The sequence below is a fragment of the Pipistrellus hanaki genome (genome assembly GCF_964339955.1).
Source record: "Pipistrellus hanaki genome assembly, chromosome: 1".
In the NCBI taxonomy this organism is placed as follows: Eukaryota; Metazoa; Chordata; class Mammalia; order Chiroptera; family Vespertilionidae; genus Pipistrellus; species Pipistrellus hanaki.
The window spans coordinates 122,074,875-122,100,332 of NC_140503.1; the positions used below are offsets into that span (position 1 = coordinate 122,074,875).

Sequence of the window (25,458 nt, forward strand, 5' to 3'; positions counted from 1 at the left end):
CCTCTTATAACATTTTTATAGTAATAATTCTTATATTTTACAACATCCTCATAATGAACCTTTGTGCACACATAGTAAGCTGTGCCTTAAAAGAGTGTTTACTAAAAAGTAACTTGGAGATGGCTATTTTAATTGAGTCTGTGTTGTCTCTCTGAGGGACATGTGTCTGGAATCTATGGGAGAGAGCTAGTAAAATTTTGATAGGAGTGCTTTTGGAAAATATTTCAAGATGCTTTGCAGCAAATATTTTCTGTTGTGGTTCCCTCTGCCAATAAACTTTCTGATATTTACATTACCTTTTAAATTCAAGCAAAACCTCATTTATTCTAATTATTTGGTGAGGTCTCCCTAAAACAAGAAACACTCTGAATTAAAAGAAATTATTTCATGTCTTGAAATAGTGGACAGTATCACCAATGAAATAAATTTGGAGCTCATTCACTATTTTCCACAGTAGCTGGCACCAATGCAAAAACTTGCCATTTGCCCCTGCATTAAAACACACAATTTCACTGTCTTTGCACCCTTAACACCCCTTTGCTAAGGAACCTTCAAGGTATTTTAATTGATGATTTTGTTCTCTCTAGCTTTTTAGTGTTTAACCCCTATTCCCTGGACAATGAGGGCGGGCTGTCTTAACTGATTTCCCCTTGAATGGAACTCCAGACTCAGCCAGACCCACCAACACTCTCCACTTACTGAGTAAAACGTTCTGACTGATGGCCGTGGCATCCAGAACACTCTTGGCTGGTAGCTATTTAACTCATCAGTTGATCCTGCTGTGTACTATGGGCTAGCACCAAGTTTTCTTTTGATTGTGCATATTCCCCAACCCCAGGCAACGTGAGTGTCTTAGTTATGTATCAGCTAAATGGCAAATACAGGTTAAAGAACCCAGGGTACTTTCCTTATGCACCGTCTAGTCCCAGAGTGACTACACTAGGAGCACCGGCAACACAGAGGGGGGTGTGGCTTGGAAATTAACCTGATAAATTCTCATGTCATTAATCCTGGCATTCACTCTTCCTGGGTAAAGGTACATTTCTGAAAAGCAGTAACAATCCAAGTCGTAATAATTAATTCCTTCCTCTACTCATTAAACATTGAACCTGTGATGAGTTCTTACCTGAGAATGGGAACCATCATATGACCCAGACACACTCTGTCAAGACTGGTGTCAGCCATCTCTTTCCAAAGCAATTCTGATTGAATCACACATACTAACAAATGGTTTAGAAGTAAGCTCCAGCATTTTTGCTCCCATTGGTACACTGTAATCTAGCTGCAAGCTGGCTAGGAGTCAACTGAATTTGTACCCAATACTATTTATGCTAGTTGTACTTATAATTATACTAGAGGTCCAGTGCATGAATACTTATGGACTGGAGGGTGGGGGGGGTGTTCCCTCATCCCAGCCTGCCCCCTCTCACAGTCCAGGAGCCCTCAGGGGCGGGACACGACCTGGCGATCAGGGGAAAGCAACACCCCCCATCACACCTCTGCTACTGCCACTGCCAGCAGCACAAACCTCAGCAGGCCCTGGTTACCTGAGCCTTGGGTGGCCCTGGGCGGCTGGGCAGCCACCGTCTGAGGCTTGCCTATGCTTTGGCCAGCCCTGGGCGGTTGGGGGGCTGAGAGGACTGGGGGATTCTGGAGGCAGGCGCACGGAGCAGCCAGACCCACCTGGGGGCAGACCCGGTCATGCAGCGCACCTGCCACCCAGACAGGGGTGAGGGGACTGGGCACTGCCATCTTGTGGCTGTGGGAGCCGCCATCTTTGAGGGTATTGCAGTCAATTAGCATATTCCCTCCTTATTGGCTGTGGGCACCGCCATCATTGTGAGGGTGTGGTGGTCAATTAGTATATTCCCTCTTTATTAGATAGGATAATTCAATTTAGTTGTGAACACTGACAAATTTACTGCAAAAAGAGTTTGATTATCTCTATGAAAACTATGCTATTTCTCTGAAAGACTTAATGGAGGCAATTACATATTCAAAGAAATTATTGTTAAAACAAGGGTGGTGAAGACAACCAGAGGAGCCAGAAAGGGGCATAAATATCTAGAAGATTAGAGGCCCAGTACACAAAATTCATGCATTGTGGGGGGAGGGGCTGTCCCTCAGCCTAGCCTGCACCCTCTCCAATCTGGGACCCCTCGAGAAATCTCTGACTGCCCATTTAGGCCTGATCCTAACTGCTGTCTGCCTGTTCACCCCTTAACCATTCCCCTGCCTGCCTTATTGATGCCTAACTGCTCCCCTGCCTTCCTGGTTGCCCCTAACTATCCTCCCCTGCAGACCTGGTCACCCCAACTGTCCTCCCCTGCTGGCCCAGTCACCCCTAACTTTCCTTCTTCGTCAGTCTGGTCACCCCTAACTGCCCTCCCCTGCTGGTCTGGTCACCCCTAACTGCCCTCCCTTGCTGGTGATCTTATGGCAGCCATCTTTTGTCCACATGGAAGCAGCCATCTTGAATGTTGGAGTAATGGTCAATTTGCATATTACCTCTTTATTATATAGGATATATAGGATTCTAGAGCTCAGATAAATTAGCAATATATCTTTTTAAAATGCCTTTCAAAATTCAAATAATAAAAAATGCAATATGAGTATGATTTGCAAGAAAGAAAAAAAAAACACACAAAAATCCAAACTGAAGATTCATTTATGAAGAAAAAGACTTGTCACTACATCAAAATGTTGGTGAAATAAATGGGCACATACATGTTCTGTGTTAAATAGATTTTAATGAGAACTTTATTTTTGAAGATTTCTACTACTCTTTTGCATTAGGCTACATACCTTAAAATTTTAATTTTAAAATGCTCTCTAACCTTTCCAGGTTATTTCTGTAGTGTGGGACTAATTATTTAAATTACACCTGTCATTCTTACCCTTAAAATGAATGTAATAATGAGCAAAGTGTTGTGAAATTTACCTTACTCTAACCTTCAGTACTTTGCATGATTTAATTCAAAAATGCTTAAGAAAAATGCAAGAATTTCCCTCATTGATTAGCCACAAAGTAAGATAACTGCATTATATTAAAAAATACATTTACCAGAAACTGATACCCAACTATTTCTTACCTCTTTCTGTAAGGATTGGACATACGTGAACTAAGAAAATAACCAAATGATTTAAATGGTTCCTATTGCTCACCTTCTGATTTGTTAACTCACAAACTACACCTGCGTATCCAGCATCCTCTCCTATTTTCAATACACAGTTCGTACATCTGAGTGTCTACCTCTTTATGCACACTCGCATCCCCTAAGGGATCAAGGCAAAGCCTTTCTTTGATTATAACTGACAACTCAAACATGGAACAAAGAATCTCCAGTTTTATGAGACAAAAAGAGGTGTTGAGTGATTCTGCTGTGGTTTTAAGACACAATGGTATCTCTTACCTAAATCAATTATTTCAGAAACAAATAAAAGTTACTTATACCTATAAGTATGACTGATTTTATTTGAATGATGAATATTTTATCTTATATTGCTGATGTTTACCTATGTTTTTTTCATTATTGATCCTCACTTAAGGATATAGTTTTTCCATGGAGCTTTTTTAGAGAAAGTGTAAGGGAGGAAAGGCAGAGAAAGAGAGAGAAACATGGACATGAGAGAGAAACATTAATTGGTTGCCTCCCGCATGTTCAGGGATAGAGCCTGTAATAGAGGTACACACCCTTGACCAGAATCAAACCTGCAACCCTTCAGTGGACGGATGATGCTCTAACCACTGGAAGAAACTGGCTAGGCTGCCAACTTTTTTTTTTAATGTGGATAGGTATTTAGGGTTAAATGTCTAAGTAATTTAAAATATTTTAACACACTTAGCAGGACTTTCAGAGGCCCACACTCAGAGAAAACACTGGAACTGTTAAATTACAATGATGTAACTTAAATTTGTTCTTTAATATTGCATCTGGACCAGGCAGTGTTTCAACAGTCTGAAGACGGACTTCTATACCACAAGGGAGTATAGGCTTTATGACAACATCTATGACTCAGATTCACAATGAGCTAAAAAAAAGGCAGAAAAAAGCAGACCCTGAACAAAAGCTTTTCATCATGACTACAGAAATAAATATTAGGAAATAAATGGAAAATGTGATCAGTATAGCTTAATTACTAGTGAAAATGAAAAGTAAACAGCATAATGCCAAATATCTATAGGCATTAATTCCTTCCAATATCTATAGGCATTAATTCCTTGAAATACTATCAAGCAAGAGAAAAAAGTAGATTTTTATGTAAAACTCAATCATAAAAATCAATAACATTTTAAGTCTGAATTTTAGACAAGATAACAATTCTGTCCTCACTTTGACAACAAAATAATATCTTACTGATTTTGCACCAAATGTGGATGATATTGAAAAATTTGTTGATTTGGTCTATATATATATATATATATATATATATATATATATATATATATACACACACACACACACACACACACACACACACTAAGTGGGGCCCGGTGCACAAAATTCATGCACTGAGGGGGGTCCCTCAGCCCAGCCTGCCTCCTCTCACAGACTGGAAGCCCTCAGGGGATGTTCTACTGAAGGCTTAGGCCCACTCCCTAGAGGGCTGATCAGGGGGAGGCGCCAGCCCTATCACCCTGCTGCTGTAGCCACTGCCAGCCACCTCAGCTGCCAAGGTGTTTTCATCCACACATATTCCAGTCTCTTCACCATGAAAAAATGACAACTTCTTTAGGCTTTTTCAAATGAATCTTTCATAGGATATGACATTTCTTTCTTTTTTTCTTTCTTTTTTTTTTTTATCCTCGCCTGAGGATATGTTTCCATTGATTTTTAGAGAGTGTGGGAGAGGGAGAGACAGAGAGAAACATCAATGTGAGAGGGACACTTTGGTTGGTTGTCTCCTGCATGAGCCCTGATCTGGGCCCCATCCAGGCAGGAGCCTGTAACCTAGGTACATGCCCTTAATCAGAATCAAACCCAGACCCTGTGGTCAGCAAGCCAAGGCTCTATCCACTGAGCCAAACCAGCTAGGGTAGGATATGACATTTCTTAGCCCCTCCAGGAGTGAGGTAGAAAAACCCTAGATCACCGTCTTGGATTCTTATAACCCAAGTTACCAAGAACACTGCAAGTGGTGATGTACAGGGAGCTTAGCCAATGAGCAGTCAGAAAAGGTGTTTATGCTCGAACTGATTTGGTGTCAGCCTGAAGACTGAAGGGTTCCAGGTTTGATTCCTGTTAAGGGCATGTACCTTGGTTGGAGGCACATACCCAGTGGGAAGTGTGCAGGAGGCAGCTGATCGATGTTTCTCTCTCATCAATGTTTCCGACTATCTATCCCTCTCCCCTCTTCTCTGTAAAAAATCAATAAAATATATATTTAAAAGGAAAGAAAAGGTGTTTCCTCTGCAGCTCATGTGCAGAGGACCCCTGTGTTGTGAAAACTGGGCTAGGGGTGTGTCCCTGCGGCCCTGGGGGGTACACCCCCAAGGCCGACAGCCAGCCCCTAGTTGTGGGCACTGGGCTGGTGGTGTAGACCTGGGCCGCCGCTTGGTGCTGGCACATGCGCAAGCACCCACCCGGTCCCCAGCCACTTGGCACCTACATCCATAGGCCCAGAGTGGCTGGGGGCATTCCGGAACTCCGGCCGCTCAGGGCCTACACATGGGCCTACAGGCTAGGAGCAGCCTGTGTCCTGAGGATGTTCCTGGGACCCAGGCCACTTGGGGCCTGCATATGCAAATTAACCTGCCATCTTTGTTGGGTTAATTTGCATGCTCACTCCCAATTGACTGGTGCATATATATATGCCATTCTATAATGGTATTAAATACACATAAACCCTGTAGGTAATAAAGTAGATATCTGAACACATATATACATACATACACATATATATGAATATTAAAATTTGTGTTAAGAACTATAAAAAAGAACAAAGAGAGTGATACAATTTAAATTGTCAAATCAAGGATGTGATATTTAACCAGTACTTGGGTGTGAGAAGGTTGATGGACAGAATACTTGCCAGAAAGGGAAAATGAGACATTCTCTAAATCAATGTCTATCCCTTACAATTTAAAAACAATGCTTATTATTAAATTTTAATAAAAATCTAAAATGTAATTTTTTTAGGTTTAAAACACATTCTTATCAATATAGCAAATGACATTTTAAAACAAAGACTAATTATTATATACTAGAGGCCCAGTGCACAAAATTCGTGCACAGGGGAGCGTGGGTGTCCCTCAGCCCAGCCTGCAGCCTCTCCAATTTGGGACCCCTTGAGGGATGTCCAATTGCCCACTAGGATTGGGCCTAAACAGGCACTTGGTCATCCCTCTCACAATCCAGGACTGCTGGCTCCCAACTACTCACCTGCCTGCCTTTCTGATTGCCCCTAGCACTTCTGCTTGCCAGCCTGATCACCCCCTAACAACTTCCATGCCACCCTGATTGATGCCAAACTCTCCCCTGCCAGGCTGCTTATCCCTAACTGCCCTCCCCTTCAGGCCTGGTTACCCCTAACTATCCTCCCTTGCAGGCCTGGTCCCTCCCAACTGCCTTCCCTGGTGGCCTAATTGCCCACAACTGCCCTCCCTTGCAGGCCTGGTGTCTCTCAACTGCCCTCCCCTGTTGGCCATCTTGTGTCTACATGGGGGCAGGATCTTTAACCACATGGGGGCAGCAATCTTGTGTGTTGGAGTGATGGTCAATCTGCATATTACTCTTTTTTTTAGATAGGATAGAGGCCTTGTGCAAGGGTGGGGGCCGGCTGATTTGCCCTGAAGGGTGTCCCGGATCAGGGTGTGGATTCCCTTGGGATGTGGTGTGGCCTGGGCGAGGGGCCTGTGGTGGTTTGCAGGCCAGCCTTGCCCCCTGGTATCTGGAATTTATTTACCTTCTACAATTGAAATTTTGTAGCCTGGAGCAAAGCCAAGCCTTCTGCTTGCTCTGTGGCTGCCGCCATTTTTCTTAGGATTTATCTTCTATAAATGAAACTTTGTAGCCTTAAGTGGAGGTCTGGGCAGTCAGAGTGTGTTCCTCTATTGCCAGGGAAACTCATGCCTCCCTCCCGCTCTCTGTGGCTGTAGCCATCTTGGTTGGGTTTATTTGCATATTCACTCTGATTGGCTTGTGGGCATGGCTTTGTAGGCATGGCTTGTGGGTGGTGATGGTTAATTTGCATATTATTCTTTTATTAGATAGGATAATACAAAAATTTTTCTTTGATATTATAAACTAAAGAATCCCATTCATTATAGATAAATTCCAAGAAATAAATTAAGATGATATATGAATATATTAACAAGTTAACTGCTCTTAGAAGAATTTTTTTAAGATGATGACTTTAAGAGTTCCTACACTTAACATTTGAGACACTCATAAATACACCAATCTCTTTATTTTGGCACATAAAATTTACTTCATTTTTTACTCATTTTTTTTTTATTACTTGACCATAATGTTATATTCCCCTAAGTCTTAAAGAAGGTAACTTTACAACTATGTGATCAAAACTATTGTACAAGTTAACATAGGAAGAGTCTGCTATGTAATTCCATGGCTTTTACCGGGTCCAATCCTGCAGCTCAATTACAGATAAAAGGAGAGAGTTCTGCCACTGGCTTCCTTGTTCTCATCCTTACATCAGGCAGGTCTTATCCCTCCATTCCATGAGCACCGCCTCATCATCACCTTCTCTGGCACAAGCCTTCTGGTATTAACTTGGTCTTTCCTTCCTAAATCCTGCTCCCACTTTCCCTGCTTTCCTAAACCATTTCCTAAAGCATTTCCTTTCTATGTATTTATTTGCCTTTGAGTGGCCCTGTATAAACAATCTGTCATTAGTTTAAAAGCAAGACAATACATGATTTTCACAGTTGTCAATGAAAATAAGAAACTGCACCTTCTGCCCTTATTTCTAGTTGATACACCTGAAAAAACAAACGCAGCATCCTGAGTTCATTCCAGAAATCCTATATATTCATCATACCGGTTTCCCCCTTTTCTGATGATCTTATACCATGAGATTTAAGAATGCCAGGCGGGGGAAAGCTGATGGATATAACGTGCACATTACAATTTGCTTAAGTACCTGATCATCCGTTGCTAATGATTCAAGATTTTTTTTTTTATACCTGCCTTAAAATCTATGTAGAAATCAAATGGTAAGATTTGGGGTGACTAAATTTAAAAATGCAAAAATAAAAGCTCAGATATCAAAACTTTCTTCTAATACCCTCAAATAGAATTGTGAAGGAGGGAATTTAAGACCGGCATCTAAGAGTCAACATTAACTATTCCTGCTTCATTGTGTATGTGAATTCATGTCAAAATGTGAAGTGGAAAATTATTCTGAACGTCTACTGCAAAATCATGCCTATGAAATTATGTGGTGTTTCTATGGGCTGCACAGCCCTTAAAATGCTTTACTCACAGCAGTTTATTTAATCCTCACAATAACCAAAAAATGTGGGGATTGGTGTTGCTGCCCACTTTACCTTTGAGGGAACTACAGATGGAGAAGTTAAGAATGAGTCCAAGATCACTTAATGAGCAAGTGGCAGAACCAGGCATTCAAATCAGGCAGTTCAGAGCCCATTTCTTAACTATTCAACCAAACCATACAGCTTTCTTAGAATCTGCTTCTTCTCCTAAAAAAATTGAGGTGGGGGAGGGGGATCTTTGCCCCCAGAAAGGCTAAAATCCTAAGAAGTCAGGTACTTATGCTAGAAATCTAAAGCAATATCAGAAGGGTTGCCAATACTTCCCGCCTCTTCAACAGGAATTATTGGGAATGAGAAGCACTTCGGCTCTGATGAGAATGTCCCCAGTCTCTTTATAGCATCAGCATCCTGAGTCACAAAGTTGTTTAGTAAAAGTGCCTTGAACTGTAAACCAATCAATATGAGACACTTACATTTGGGCGTCCCTGACTTGTCCCTCCCTCTGTCTCATTTTTACACCACGGCCCTCAAGTCTTCTCACGTCTGCCTACTCTGTGTTGCAGGTTCTGTTCTGGGCCTGAGCCAGGGTACTTGCAGGAAGCAACCAACGGATGTGCCTCTCTCACACCAATGTTTTGCTCTCTTCCCCTTTGCCCCCTTCCACTCTTCCTCTTTCTAAAAAATCAATTGAAAAAATATCCTTGGCTGAGGATTAACAACAATAACTACAATAATTCTCAGACTCTTCCTTCTCCATATGATAAACTCTATCATTTTATGTTCTTCAGTTATAGTTCTACTCACTTACATCTCTTCATTGTAAAATGTAATTAGGACATTTGAAACTTGAAGAATGGATATTTTCAAAGTTGAAAGCACTTTAAGCATATAAAACTTACTGTATATGATATCACATTGTTGACTTTGCAAATGTTATCTTTATCCATTGAAAAAATTTTAAATTGTTTTATAGTCGAGTACATCTATTTTTTCTTTTTTAATTTAATTGTTTAAAATATTATTGAATTACGTATGTCCCCTCTTCTCCCACTTGACCTCTTCTAGCCCCCCCCCCACCTCCCACCCCATTTCTAGTCTTATTTAAAAACAACTATGTTATCTCTATTTGATATCTATGGTCTCCTGGGTTTTCTTTTTAAGATTTTAAAGTTATTTTATTGTTTACATTCACATAGTTAATCCATCTGGAATTCATTTTTTATATGATTTAAGGTTCAGGTCCAATTTTATTTTTACCCTGATGGATGACCAGTTATGTCAGCACCATTTATTAACTAATCCAACTTTTTCCCACTGACTTGAACCAACACTTTTATCATATATTAAGTTTTTTACATATTGGAATCTATTTCAGGATTCCCTTTTCATCCTACTAATTATTTTATTATATCTCTTACTATACCAATCCCATATTGATTTAATTTCAGTAGTTTTATATTATGCTATGGTAACTTATAACTTAAGTTGTCCCTCACTGGTCTTCATTTTCATACTTTTCAGAGCTATTTGTGTGTGTGTACATATATATATATTCACACACACACACATATATATATATATATATATATATATATATATATATGTTCATATATATATTTAATTTGGGAAGAATTGAAATTTTTATGTATTGAGGTTTTCAACCAAAAACATGCCATGTCTTTACACTTGTTCCGATTTTGTTTTATGTTCTTCAACAAGATTTCAAAGTTTTCTTCATTTCCATCACTCTTGTTTAGTTCACAATTAAACTAAATCATTTTAAAATGAAGAAACTAATGCTTTATTACTGATCTAAAGAGTGAATGTGTAGATAGATTGATAGATAAATAGGTAGAAATTTAATTTTTTGGTATGACTACTACTAAATTTTAGGAGTCCTGAGAAATATGACAATATGGCTAAACTCATCAAAAAAGGTTAGGACTTAAAAAAAAAAAAAAAAAAAGGTTAGGATTTGAGTTGAGAGAAAAGAAAACTTTGTTTCATGCTTAAAATGGGCTTATTTTTTTATACTAAAATTTATAATTATTGTAAGCCTATCTGAAATAGTTTCAGAAACATTATCTTTGCATATTCTTGAAAGTAAAGATATTATCTAAAGTGAAATATTTTCCTGTGCTGCTAGAAACAAAATCTCTGAATAAAATCATTGTGAAATCATCAGTAGAGTCTTACTTGACTAGAAAGTTTAGAAGCTTCAACAGCATGTTCGAAATCTAGTCTTCCAATTACAGCAGGCTCTTTATTCATTATTCCTTGGCCTTTCTTGTATTCTGCCTAAAATGAATAAATGAGAGAATGTTAAATATTTCTACTTTCCAATGAAGAATTACATTGACACTAGCCACAAAATATAGATGGTATAAACAGATATAGATATAGATACATAGATACATAGCTATATAAATATATAAATATATAGATATAGGCATATTTGGGATATAGATATAGATTAAAGACCCTCAATCCATAAAAATATTCCTTACAGCTCATCAAATTCTAAAATACTGAATGCTAAAGCAGAAATTGGTTTTATAATATGGCTATCTAAATAAATTCAACATTTCAGTAGTAAAATAATTACTCATTTTGAGTCACGTATCCAATCATCATCATCATCATTGTATCTATCTATAAACACTGAAAAAGTAAGAAATTTCTGAGTAACTGAGACTCTTGTTTTCTACATATAGATAGCTTTATGGCTTTGTTTAGTCTCAAGAACTGGATCTAACCCTATTTGATTAACATGCAGTTGAAGTTAGAAAATAATTATTAATTATTAATTTTAAAGGTGTGTAAAGCCTGTTCCTTAAAAATATTTGGTTCAGCTAGGACCGGTTTGGCTCAGTGGATAGAGCGTCGGCCTGCGGACTGAAAGGTCCCGGGTTCAATTCCGGTCAAGGGCATGTACCTTGGTTGCGGCCACATCCCCAGTGGGGGGTGTGCAAGAGGCAGCTGGTCGGTGTTTCTCTTTCATCAACGTTTCTAACTCTCTGTCCCTCTCAATTCCTCTCTGTGTAAAATCAATAAAATATTTTTTTAAATAAATAAATAAATAAATAAAAATATTTGGTTCAAGTTAAGACATCATTTTTATCCAGGTATTGGGAATGTTCCAAATAATATTAATCAAGGAGGATGTCTTAGAGAACATAAGAAATAGCTCTGTTGTGTAGGAAACATGCAAGGGTAAATGTTGGCAGAACAGAATCTGCAAATGAACAACAATAAGATAAGAACAAGGCCAAGTGAAGTTCTTTTGGACAGGGTGAGGTAAGAGATAACATGGGACCAGATGACTAACAACTTGACTTTCAAACTGAAACATCTGAATGCTGTTTCATACCTGAATACTATATATTTATATATTGATCTAAAAGTATAGCAATACTAGCCATAGTCAAGTTGAGTTTTAGCAGCTCCTGCATATACTCAAATTATTTACAGGATTAAATGGATAATTCAGCTTTAAAAATTGAGATGAATAATTTCACTCATTAAATTAACCATGAAAGTGCCAAAGCCATGCTTTGTTCCTGCAAAAATAAGAAATCATTTCCACTCAAGATAAGAAAGAGCAATTACATTGCTTACGATCTTGGAGATCTGTGTTGCCATCTTGATGTCTGGTCTGTTGAGCTCTGCATTATACATGTGGGTGTGCTGCATATCTTTTCTATAAGAAATCTGATCAGAGACAGTTTTGATTTTAAAAAAATAAATTAGTAATTTCATATAGACTTAATGCCCACAACATTATTTATTCTTGCTACAATCACCTTAGAAAGCCAACTGACATTTAATGCAACATTTATTTGGATAGATACATTCTCTTTTTACTATACCTATGCCTCACTATCATTATTACATATGAACCAAATTTATATAGCATAAAAAAATATGAACCCAAGACCTTGGCACAAAACTATTCTTATGGGATCTCATATACATTACCGTCATATGCATGTCATTGCGTCTAAGTGTGTATACTGATATTCACAGAAATAGCATCCTCTTCAAGGGCTTTCACTTGCTCCTCATACAGTCTCTACCCCAGTGGATGCAGTATCAGCCCAGCACATGAATACAGAAAATCACTTCCTGGAGGAGAGGGTTTGAAACTCTGTAACTTTCTAACTTTTACCCTGCCAACCATACCCTTCTCTCCATTTTCTGACTGGACTATTCAAATGCCCACATCTGTAAATCCTAGTCTTGGGTACCGGTACCTATAGCTTTATTACCTATTAAATACCATTGCATTGACTTGGAGCGTCCCCAAATAAAGCAATTACATTAAGGAATATTCATCCTCCAAATGCACATTCAGCACAAAGTAACATGTGGATAAGAGTTATTTTGAAAGAAAAATATACATAAATTTTGCCAAAGGTGCTCTAGATAGCAGTGGTCATTTAGAGTAATTGGGTTGACAAATAAGAATAGACCCGAAGTGAATAAGTATAATGCCCAATGGTCAACACTTCACCAATCTGTCCCTCCCTTATTTCCTGAGATCAATCATGATCTGAAAGAATACTTAGCTATCCTCCAGATGCAGTTCTACTTGATAATATCACCAAGGCCTGGTCAAATTGTTATGTATATTAAGGAGATATATATATATATATATATATATATATATATATATATATATATATCCTTAATATGCAAATACTCCAAATTGCAGAACAATGGAACAACCAGTCATTATGATGTGTGCTAACCACCAGGGGGCATGTGCATTGACAGCAAGCAGCAAAGTATGGTGCATTGACAGCAAGCAGCAGAATATGCTGGGCATCAACCTTGGTGGGATGGTGGAGCAAGTGAGCGGGGACATCAGGCCAAGGGGGGTGCCAGTTGCTGGGTGCCAGCAGTGGGTACAAGTGGGGCGAACCTCTGTGGTTACTGAAAATTCTTTGCTCCCCCACACCACAGTCCCACCCGGCGCTTGTACCTGCTGCCGGCGCTGGCCCCACTTGCACCCACTGCTGGCACCCAGCACTGGCCCCAATTGCTTGGCGCTGTCAGTAAGTGCAAACACTGGCTGCAGTCCCGATTGTCCCACAAGGCTTCTCCACCTCCCCCTGCTCCTGAGGGGTGATCAGGGCAGCAGCCATCACTCATACCCACTGACAGAGCAGGCCCCTCTGGTACCCGCTTCTGGCACCAGCACCAATAGCTCCATGCCGTCAGCAGGTGCAAGCAGGGCTGACACTGTCAGCCTGTGGGAGCAATGGCAGCAGGAGTAGGGCTGCCAGCAGACAGGGGACTGGGGACCAAGGCAGGAGAAGCTGGGCGGGGGCGCTGAGGATGGGCCGAGACCCGCTCCTGTGCTCACTGCAGCCTCACAGCCCACAGTTACTTTCAAGGTGCAAGAATTCGTTCACTGGGCCCCTCATATAACTATATATTCTATTAAAGTTATAATACAGAGGGTATGGTAATGGTTTCAGAAATTCAACTTCATTTTTGTAAGGCACAGATCTAGGTGGAACATAGAAATAGAGTGGAACATCAGTTCTTGAATTTAATTCATTCCAGAGGCTGTTCAGGAAGTGATCTATTTCAAAACTGAATCACTGTTTCCCATTAGAAATAATGTAAATTAGAAACAAATAATTATTTCCCATTAACAATAATGCAAATCCATTCCAGACCTGCAGATGATTCCCTGTTTTAACCTTTCTTATATACAAGTACATGTCTAACGTACTGTTTAATCTATAAATGAACACATATTTTCTTAAATTTATTGAACTACCCCCTATTGGCCTTTCACAAATAACTTCCAGCTCTTGTTCCAGGGGTATCTTTCAGGAAGTCAGTATGCAACATCTTCACTTTTTCAAATATCACTGCCTCCAAAATGTTGTCCCTGGCTAACTGCTATTCTTTTATGCAAATCAACAACAGTTTCTCTACCTCTTCAATTGCCTTTGATCACTGCATCTTTCACAGGCTTAGCAACACTAGCACCTCTGATGGCCTCTTTATGATTTACAATTGTGCTAATCATCCATTTCATGAGCAACAAAAGCAAAACACACACACACACACACACACACACACACACACACAATTCACAGCACAATTTCCTGAGATGTTAACCACATGAAGTTTAATGGTAAACCAAATTGCGTTCTCTCCTTTGTTTATGGCCTGAGGGACTTTTTGTCATGTATCAATGTAAAAGGGTTGTTAGGTGGAGAACTGAAGATTTGTTCCATAATGGAGACATTTCTTTCTGTGAACAACTTGGTGGAGAACAGGACTGTTGGAGATGGGAGGCTTTCAAGAACCGAGGTTTGACAGTATACAGCTTAACATTTATACAAATGCACAATCAACTGCATTTTGCACAAAACACTTCTAATATTGCCTGCAAACCTCTTGCAATAGTATCATCTGGGGTATTTATTTAAAATTTAGATTTCTGAGATCCATTCCCAACTTTGTAATGAAATTTTAATAAGTGGGGCCCAAGAATTTGCATTTTAATGAATTCCCTGGTTGACTATTATGAATGAGAATTCTAGATAATTCCATGTATCTTGTTATTTTCTTTTCAACCTTGCAGGGTTAAAAGAAAAACACATTGCTACATTACTTCTTTCAAAAATTATATCAAGTATACAAAATGATCATGTATTAAGAGGTCAGTACGTAGATAGGTTTCCTGTACATTATATTATTTCAATGAAACATTTAAGTACATTTCTATTTAAATTTTCAATATATATTTATTGATTTCAGAGAGGAAGAGAGAGAGATAGAAACATCAATAATGAGAGAGAATCACTGATCGGTTGCCTCCTACACATCCCCTATTGGGGATCGAACCCACAACCCAGGCATGTTCCCTTGACTGGAATTGAACTTAGGACCCTTCAATCTGCAGGCCAATGCTCTATCCACTGAGCCAAACCAGCTAGGGATCTATTTACATTTTTAAGAGTTTGTGTGTGACTCACTATCAAGACTAATTTTTCAACTATGTTTATAATTATGAACTTGTCTGACAAGTGAATAGCTTAAATACAATTAGCATAATTTCAATAAGAATCTGTTTTCTTCAGTATTCCCATTTTCATAGGATTTCAGATAGGTTTTATTCATACTGGTACCAAAAGAAACATAAAAAATGAGTTGAAAATTTAGTTATTTTGTTGAATGGGTTTAAAATCTCTAGGGATTTATAATAGTCCAATTTTATTGGTTTCAAAAAAGCAACACACTCACTCACAAACGATGGCCAATCACCTCAGCCTGCACTGAGTAACACACAAGCTGTGTAAACAAAAACCAACTCTCAGGTGAAAATAAGCCAAAATCATTACCTACCTACAAGGCTAGCTGTTTCCATGTTACTACATTCATAGCAAAACCATTTCCTTTTTGTTTAGGAAAGAATGAGAGTAAAATTGAAACCCTTACTTTCTGAAAAGAGCTGCAACCTTTTAGAAATGTAAGCTGTACATAAGCTACCTAATTATATGCTGTTCAGCCTAATGATGGAGCGAAGAGAGGTGAGCGGCACAAAGACACAGGAGCGGGACTCTGAATAGGGCCCCATCACCCATGTAAATTGCAAATTAGAGGCCAGCATATGTGACTCAAAACAAATATTAAGATTGACATGAGCTGCAAATTCAAACAAATGGACACCACAGAGCCACACAGGAAAGACCACAGGAGCCTGGTCACTAGTCAGATCTTCCAGAATATCGCTGCTTGGTGATAGTCCGCAGGAATGGGGGCTTACAATGAGCAGCAAGTTCCTGGTTTTCACTACTGCAAGGATGTCTAGATGGTATGACAACATGAATCATTATCCTAAGTTATTCCTTTGTAGTAAATGTGTTGTTATTGTTTTTTGTTTTTTATCTGCTTAGCATTTTTATTTATTTTTTTATTTTTTGGAAACTGCCCCACCCTCACTCTACCATGTGATTTGGTAGAGCTATCAAATACAGCCTACTTTCCTGGTCACATGACAGGAGTGGCCACGTAACAGGCTATCCAATCAAATACTCCATCCATTTGGAAATCATCCGACATATTAAAAGGGTAGTTTGCAAATTGCCCCTTCAACCAGGAGTTCGTCTGGGAGTTAGACCAGGAGGTGAGGCCAGCTGGGGGAAGGGAGCAAGGCCCCAGTGGCTGGCAGCTGCAGCCATTAGGGAAGCTGCCAGTGCATGAATTTTGTGCACTGGGCCTCTAATGATTAATAGAAAAGCAGACATAACCCAAGCAGGACCAGAACCACTTGAAAGATCTGAAGCCAGAAGAGACAGAGCTGCTGTCCTTTCCTCTGGAATTAGCTGCTGCAAAGATGATTTAATTTTAAGAACACCAGCTCTCATCTTGAGACCATTTTAACAGTTTGTCTGGAAGTGAAGTCACAGAAGCCAGCAGAGCCAAGAGGGTGGGAGAGAAGGAGAGTCCTGGTGACACTGTGGAGTTTCCGGATCCAGCCATGCCTGAAGGTAGCATGACTTTTCCAGTTATGCAAACCAATACATTCTTGTTTTTTATGAGCTAACTTAAGATGGATTTTTCTCACTGAATCTAGGAACTGCTAACTAACAGCCTTTACTTCATCTACAGTGTCAAATCTGCTCTTTATTGCCTCCAATAAGGATTTTAATTCTACCAAAATCTGTTGTTGAATTTCTTCCTTATCTCACGACATTCACTTTCCTACTCAACTTTTTGTTGTCAATCCTCACCTGAGATATTTTTCCCATTGCTTTTCAGAGAGAGAAAAGAGAGGGAGGGAGGGAGGGAGGGAGGGAGGGAGGGAGGGAGGGAGGGAGGGAGGGAGGAGGGAAAAAAGGAGGGAGGGAGGGAGGGAGAGGGACATCAATGTGAGAGAGACACATCCATTGGTTGCCTTCTGCATGCACCCCATCTGGGGCACAAACCTGCAGCCTAGGTATATGCCCTTGATTGGGAATGGAACCCTTTTTTCTTTGGTGCCCAGGCCAAAGCTCTATCACTCAATCACACTGACCAGGGCAGCTTCTTTTTTCATCTCACTTTATCTTAGAATCTTAGTTTATTATCTCCTTATAAGCTTTCTAGTTCTGTTGCATAAGGCCACAGTTTTTGCATGTTTCCTGTTCATACAGAATGTCCAACTTTTACACACATTAACTCATTAAATCTTTGTATCAGCCAAAACTGGTTTGGCTCAGTGGATAGAGCATTGGCCTATGGACTGAAGGGTCCCAGTTTCAATTCCAGTCAAGGGCATGTACCTTGGCTGTGGGCACATCCCCAGAAGGGGGTTTGCAGGAGGCACCTGATTGATGTTCCTCTCTCATGGATGTTTCTAACTCTATCCCTCTCCCTTCCTCTCTGTAAAAAAGTCAATAAAATATATTTTAAATTTTTTAAAAAATAAATAAATCCTTGTATCACCCTGGGTTAGATTTGGCCAATAAGAGACTCATTCAATTTTAAAAACAGAAGTGAAATAGATGCCTCTATTTTCCATGTAAAGCCAGACAAGTGGGCAAAGAATTCCTAGTGACTTTGCAGCAAGCTTTTCATATTTAGACAATAGTCATTTGAGATTCCTCAGAAGGTGAGATAATAAACTAGAGGAGAGCAAAACCTCCACCAAAACTGTCCTTACAGTGAAGTTCATGCACTTGGAGATGTGACCATTGAGAGCTGAGGGAGGTAGCCAAGTGGGAGCCACAGACAGGCACTTGCTGGGGCTGAGGGCAGGGTGAGCAGACAGACTTACAGAAACCAAATAGAACTCGCCCAGAAATATTCTTCTCTTTGCTCCTTTGGTGAAGGTTAACATGATTCTTGTGAGAAGAAACTAGAGAGGCTATGTATTTTTTACTTTTGTGGGACAGAAGTTGTCATTATAAAAAAGACCTGTATCATCATCAGAAACTCTCACATTAGAAAAACTCGCCAGGTACCTCCAAAGGGGCACACACTGGCAAGGCGAGGCTTATTTCTGCGTGGGCATTCTGTACTTGAAAAAATTATTAAATTATAAATATTATTTTATAAGATAATGTAAACCTTTAAGCATAAGTCAATGGAGGATCTGATATTAAATAAGAAAAAAAGAAAAGTTTTCAATCTCCTACAAAAGGAAGTAACATACAGAGTTGGATCTAGAACAGTTTACCATTATTATTATTGTCATTTTTTATAAAAGCATTTTAGAGTTGACAAAGTGTTCTTTGTCATGGTTTAATTTTATCATCTCCACAATCCTGTGAAGAAGGCAGAACAGATAATACTAACTATTCTGTCTGAGAGATGAACAAAATACTAATACACCTAGCTTGATGCTAGATCCTAAAGCACTATTATAGTAAGTCACATCAAGGAACCTCATGGAGCCGGAAATGTTTTCCTAGCATCGTTTTTACTGCTTTTTCGTTAAGTTTTTTCATTTTCTGTTGAAATAGAAATGTTGTCTACTGATAAGTTTTTATTAACATTAAGAAACTACATATATCATTCTTGAAAAGAACATTAAGTCTCTTGCTTCCCCAGCTGAATACGTCTTTCTAATGCACATTGAACTGATTACCAATATGGTGTTTTGGAAAAGTTTACCACTCCAATTTCATGACAAGTCTATACAGACCACATTCCTTATAAAACTTAAAATGGCAGCTTAACATTTGTTTGCCTTACTTCAGAACTATTGGAGTTTGTGTCTCTGGTAAGATTGATGAGAACTAATAATGTTACTAGGGTTTTCATTACAAGCCCATCTTTGGGGAAAAGCAACAGAATAGAAACCTCCAGTTTCTCTAATTACATTAGAAAAATTTGGCAGAGGCACATCCCTTAAGATACAAAAGGATTTAGATTGGCTCTTTTTAATCATTTTTTTATTATAATATCAGCAATAAAGGTTTGGGAAGTTTTTGAATATGCCCTTCTGACCTAAATGCTTCTTAATATAAATTTTATATGGATTTGGACTTTAATGAAGTCTTACTTCTTTAGATTGTTTTGAATTAACTGTGATATCACTGTAAATTCCTAAATCACCCTTAAAAACTGGAGGGGGACTAACTAGGTCTAACATGTTACGGAGTGCTCTTCTGCAGAGCCCTTCACATATATCATCTCATGTAACACTTGCAGCGCTAATGAGATAAAGATCATTGCCCCGATTTTAAGATGAGAAAACTGAGAATTGGAGATATTAGTAACTTGTCCAAGGTCATGCAGGCAAGTGGCAGAGCAAACATTTTAGCTCTGATTTGACTACAGATTCCTTTCCTATTGTATGCTACAGTGGAGGATATTCTGAGAAATATGTTTTTCTTGTTTCATGATCACTGAGTTTGGGGGTGACAAAGGAGATGAACTGCCCCCAAAGGCTCTTCTCGTTGGAACTCTGTTATCCAGAGGTGAAAATTCAGGTGGCCGGTCACACAGAATCCTCTCCCCATCCTCTTCTGCTTACACACATCTACAGCCCGAGGTAGAAAGGAGAGAGAGGTTCTGAAACAAAAAGCGTTCCCTGTGAACCACTGATGAATATTGTAGTAAAAGGTCTGAGTGGAGAGAAGGCAGACGTTAAAAACACGGGAATATCGTTGTCCCAGTTCTCTAACAGCTATTGGAAAGCTGGCTTGATTTGGATGGAAACATTAAAAAAAAGGTAAGCCAAGATGCCGACGTGCATTGTTTGTAGGTAAATTAGTTGCACATGTGGCAACACATTTGCTTTTAAATTAAAGCACGTCATTTATGGACTTAGTGCAAAGTCACAGACCACGTTATGAAAGGATAATTCGATTAGTAAATTTCTGCCAACGAGAGTCACTAGACTGAAGGAGGCAGGTCTGTCCTGGTGGCAATTCGGCAGCCTCACCAGCTGAACCACAGGCAGCTGTACTCGCTCTCCTCCGGGCTGCCCAGGCCTGCGTTTAAATTTCATATTTCAGGGACAAGTGTATTATTCTAAATGCCTTGAACTCTAGAGGAATAGCAACTACTTCACAGAATATAAATATCCTTCTCACTTTAAATCTGAGTAAATAGTCTTAAACACTTTCTAAATCCTATTATATGTACAAACTTTGCATGTAAAGGTTGAGCTGGTTAGGCAGAGGAGTGTAAGCAAATACACCCTTCTCCCATAAGTACACAGTATTGAACGGAGAAAAAGGGCTTTATACTCTGTTCCCTCAACCCCTCAATCAAAGACCTTTGAAAAGAAAAGGCAGACTTACAATAATAGCCCCAGCTCTATGATAAGGAACTTCCGTATTTGAATTCCATTGAATTATAGAGTGAGAAGGGCCTCCTGAGGATCCTTGCGGTACAGCTCCCTCCCCAACCCACCACCACCACCACCACCACCACCACCTTCTTCTTTCCTGCAGTGCACTGGAGCCGCTGATCTGAATGCTAATGACAACCTATTTGGTGCCCATTTTAAAAACTTCATTTAAAATCTTGACCAATAACTAGTGACCTTTCAGAAGGAAGCAGCGGGGCCTAACAGGAAGAGCAAACCCAGGGCTTTGATTCTCCAGTCTCATTCTTCTCATCGACACAAGGGGGACCGGTACAGGGATTTTGTGAGAACTGGCCATGGTCGAAGTCTTGGCACAGTTCTGCTACCCAGCAGTGCTGGCTAAGAGGTAGTTATTACGGTTTTTATGGTCATTCTCTAAGCAAACTGTTCTTTTTTTTTTTTCAAAGAAACTTTATTCCATTTAAATGAGAATTCCTCATTCTGAGATATTGTTCTTTCCACTTTTGGTATGCTATTAAATGTCTTTTATATAATGATGGTAATTTGGTTTTCTGTTTTTATGTCCTTAGCTATTAAAATTTAGAAGCACTTAAATACCCCAATTAAAAATGTTTTGTGCTAATTTATTGGTGCTTAAAACTTAGCCTGGGAACCTCAGCCTAGGAAAAAGTCTACCTTTCAGATGACATGTCTCACAACTTAGAATTATTGCTTAGCGATTTCCCCAAACAAGTTATGTAGCAGGATAAAAGTGAGCCTTAATTTATATTAAGCCATTGTAACAATGGCCTTAATTTCAAGCACTAAAGAAATATATTTTTAATCAACACCATGGTTCCATCACCTTTCATCAAGACCATTATATCAGTATATAGAGGGTACAAATCTCAAAGTGTAAGGCCACTTCTCTCATGTCACGCTGTTCTAGGAATAGTCTCTGTCACATATGTAAGCAGTATTATTGAAGCATAGACACCAGGCCGCTGGGTCCACCAGGCCACTTTCCTGGGCAGGGTTTTAGTGGCACCACAGGTGGCTATTTGGCTCAGTAACATTTTGGCCCCTTTTATAAATCATACCATACACCTTAAAGTAGCTACATACATTTAAACTGAGAAGAAATATGTATTAAAAGAAAGCATATTTTTATAGTCTTCACGTGTAAAAAAAAAAAAACAAACACACACAAAAAAACCCTCCAAATTAATTTTCTCATTAGCTATTTGGAAAAAGAATAGTTCCATATAAACATACAAACGGGGACAGGCCTTTAGAAAAGCTTACAAAGGAACTATGCAAACTGCAGTGTATCCTCCCAGTGTAAATATATTCATCTCCAGGCCCTCAAACTGTTAAAAACAAGAACGAATAGCTGGCCGTGACTTTTTAAAGTATGTTTCAAAGAAGATACAAGAGTCATCATTGGCATTTTGGGCCAGATGAATCTCCTGGGCCTTATGCCCGACTCTAGCCTTCTGTGATTTGCTAAACTTGTGCACCTTCTCATTAAGTTATTCTTGTTAATATTAGTTCTATATCCAATTGATATGAGCATTTATATTAAACTACACAATAACTGCTGCTGGTAGCACCCAGAATATATGTCAGGAGCTCCTGATTATGGCCTCATTTAGCCTTATGAGTAACTATTAAAATGACTGACGATTTGGGAGCGGGGTGGGTGGCCCGTAGGGAGCGTGTGGAGGCCGGAGCATCTGGCCGAGCTACAAAGAGCAGTTATCAACGCTTAGTTCTTCTTGACTTTCTTCAGATAGCGAGCCCGCGTGGACAAGCCCATACGCATGCCCATTTTCATATATAACCAAGAAGGCACCATGGAGGCAAATACACCCATTAGAGAATGGATCGGGTATCCATTGGTTCGGGTTGTCAATCCCACTGTTTTCAATGCCGACTTCACATATGCCTCTGAAGAGGGTATGGTCAGAGTTGTTTTCCGGATTTTAGCCAGTTTCGTAGCGACATAGAAGGGCAGGACACTCTGCACAAAGATGCCCTTGCTCTTGTATTCCTCATGGAGGCACTGAGAGAAGAAATCTACAAAAGCCGCTTTCATCTTAACCGATCCTAGCCAATAAAGAACCTGGCAAATAGTTTTTATATTCCTTCTAGAAAGCGGAACATTCGTGGTGGGGAGATAAGTAAGCTTTCCCTGAGATTTCAGGAAGAAATATTTCTTCCAGGCCACAGGCCACCATGAGAGTGGTGGTAATTGAGCCAACGGGTGAAAGCTTTGATGTACCTCCCGGCTTATAACCGAAGAGAGACTCGCTAATTCCCTCTCGGCTTCTGCTTCTAAGCCAGCCATTAGGCATCTATTGATTTCCTATTCTCCATGGGTCTTTAGTTTGACACGTGGCCCCCCACAAGCATTCCAGAAGAAACAGGCGTGGGGGACCATCTTGCCTGCATCTGTGAAGGATTCTTCCCGGGGCCACTGATTTGCAGCACTTTTTCTCCCCCATCTTCTACACCCTGGGCAGGAAACCATGGAAGCTTCACCTTCAAGTCAGGGAATTTCTACAAATTCTAATAACCCAATAAATCTAAAGGATCCATGCGTGTCTTCTTCAAAGCAGAATTCCCAATGCCTGCACGTGCCTGGCATTTTAAAGGCATTCCAGGAGGTTTTAATAACTGTTAACAGAATAATCCAGATATCTTCCTTACCGATCACGGAGAGATAGAAAGAAAAGAAAATTTAAAGTCATTTCAACAAAATATGCATTAGCCTCTCTGTGGGTCAACCACAATTTCCCAGAAAGTCATGGGGAGTGGCTTCCTTACGTTACTCTGGTGTTTATTGACCTCCATGGCATGTTTGATCTCCGGTGGCTCCTTCATATGGGTGTAATCTGAGAGTCCTCTGGCAGCATCATGTTTCTGCTTGTAGGCAATCTTTAAAAAAAACACAAACACACACACACACAAAAAAAAAAAAAAAAAAAAACACACACACACACACACAAAATAAACTATTACTCTCATTTAGAGGTGCATTAGGTTTTTACCTGTTAAATTTCAGAGTTTTGCTAGGATTTTATATATTTAAATATCACAACTGGTGGTCAAATTTGCCTGAGTCTCTATAACAAGACAATACACATACATTTTCTTTTTAGTGTTTCAGCTTACACTCCTACTTCTAATCTTTGTCACTTATTTCAAAAGTCCTTGATCATTGGCTGAAATCCCAGCTCTTGTGTTCATCCAGTTTAAATCTCAGCTATGATTTTGGGAAATCCCCCACACCCAAGATCTTTTAGGGATCTAAATATTCAAGGTCTGAGTCTTGGGAAAGCAACTGATGAAGTGGGGGAAATGATCAGATATTTAAAAGTGAATTTTTCATTTTTTAATTAATTGTTATGATTTTATAAAGACTCAGATATAATATTTAAATGTCTTAACCTGTGGGAGAAAATAGAATGCAGGCAAAAAAGCTCAGATATGTCAAGCCCAGTCCTCCATTAGAGAAAGTAGCATCACGCCAACATATCCATTACCACCAAGTTAACTTTGCTCTGTACTGAGATGGCATGAGCATGATTTCTTCAGAAGCAACCAAACTCGACAGAAGAGTTAGAAGTTATTAAAGATCTAGAAGAAAGCAAACAAATTACCCCCTTACTCAGCCTGTGCCATTATCCTATTTATTTCCTTCACAATTTTTTAAAAATATTTTATTGATTTTTTTACAGAGAGGAAGAGGAACAGAGAGCTAGAAACACTGATAAGAGAGAAATATTGATCAATTGTCTCCTATACACCCCTTATCGGGGATGTGTATGCAACCAATGTACCTCCCTTGACCAGAATCGAACCTGAAACATTTCAGTCCGCAGACTGACACTCTATCCACTGAGCCAAACCGGTTTCAGCTCCTTCACAATTTTTAGTTACTTTGTTTCCTTTATGTCATTTATTTTCTGTCTGCCCATATTAGAACATAACTGTCTGGCTCATTGAAGGCTCAGAACCCCAAATACTGCCTGGCACAAAGTAGGCAGTAATAAATATTTGCTCAAGTGAATAAAAAATGAAATGAATAACTAAATGAATGAGAATAAAACAGGAATAAATTATTTCAAAATTAATATTAAATTAGAGTAGAAAGGAAATAAATGTTTAGTGAATGAATAAATAAATTAATTTATTAAATATTCTCATGAACTTAAACTCCTCATAGTCTTTAATAAGCAGATTTAATCACGCATTTGACTTAGCATACTTGTCTAGAAGATTAAAGTGATAACGACATTTTTAAAAAATAAAATCATCAGCTATGATGACACACAAAAAAGAAAGAACAGCTATCAGTGTTTAAATACCTTCTCTGCTTCCTCCACTGAGTTTTTCTTGAAAACTAATGAGAGAACTCAATCTGGGGCATCACAGCCTCTAAATGTTGAAAGCTGTGATAAAAAGTTCTTTCAATGAAATCTCTCTATCTGCCCACAGCTGCACCTGTGTGGCCATACCGGTGGAGTCTAGTTCACCAGGCAGGACTCACACAGGGGAACACAGCTGTCAATGCCTTCCCTTCTTCCAGACCGTCTGTGTGCACTGAAGCGCTGAACCCCTCTTCTCAGCACAAACTCCAGTTTATCCATCTCTTTCTTAAGGTAACCACATGTTCCAGACCTACCCTCATTAGAATCATTCAACTCAATCCAGACTACCACCTCTCCTG

The 25,458-nt window shown here is 39.4% G+C and overlaps 1 protein-coding gene across 9 annotated transcripts in view; it reads right to left on the minus strand.

Moving 5' to 3' along the window:
- The window catches only part of NEBL (nebulette), a 368,782-nt gene that overhangs the window by 80,108 nt on the left and 263,216 nt on the right, over nucleotides 1–25,458 (minus strand). For 4 of the 9 annotated variants that reach the window (XM_084868230.1, XM_084868227.1, XM_084868234.1 and 1 more), the window contains exons 5-7: nucleotides 23,553–23,663; nucleotides 12,065–12,166; nucleotides 10,652–10,753 (exon numbers count right to left, since the gene is read on the minus strand). The exons of 2 other annotated variants lie outside the window; for them this stretch is intronic. In XM_084868230.1, coding sequence (XP_084724356.1) covers nucleotides 10,652–10,753; nucleotides 12,065–12,166; nucleotides 23,553–23,663 — 315 coding nt within the window. The remainder of the gene's footprint in view (nucleotides 1–10,651; nucleotides 10,754–12,064; nucleotides 12,167–23,552; nucleotides 23,664–25,458) is intronic. 3 more of the 9 variants (XM_084868229.1, XM_084868231.1, XM_084868228.1) reach the window with 1 other exon arrangement.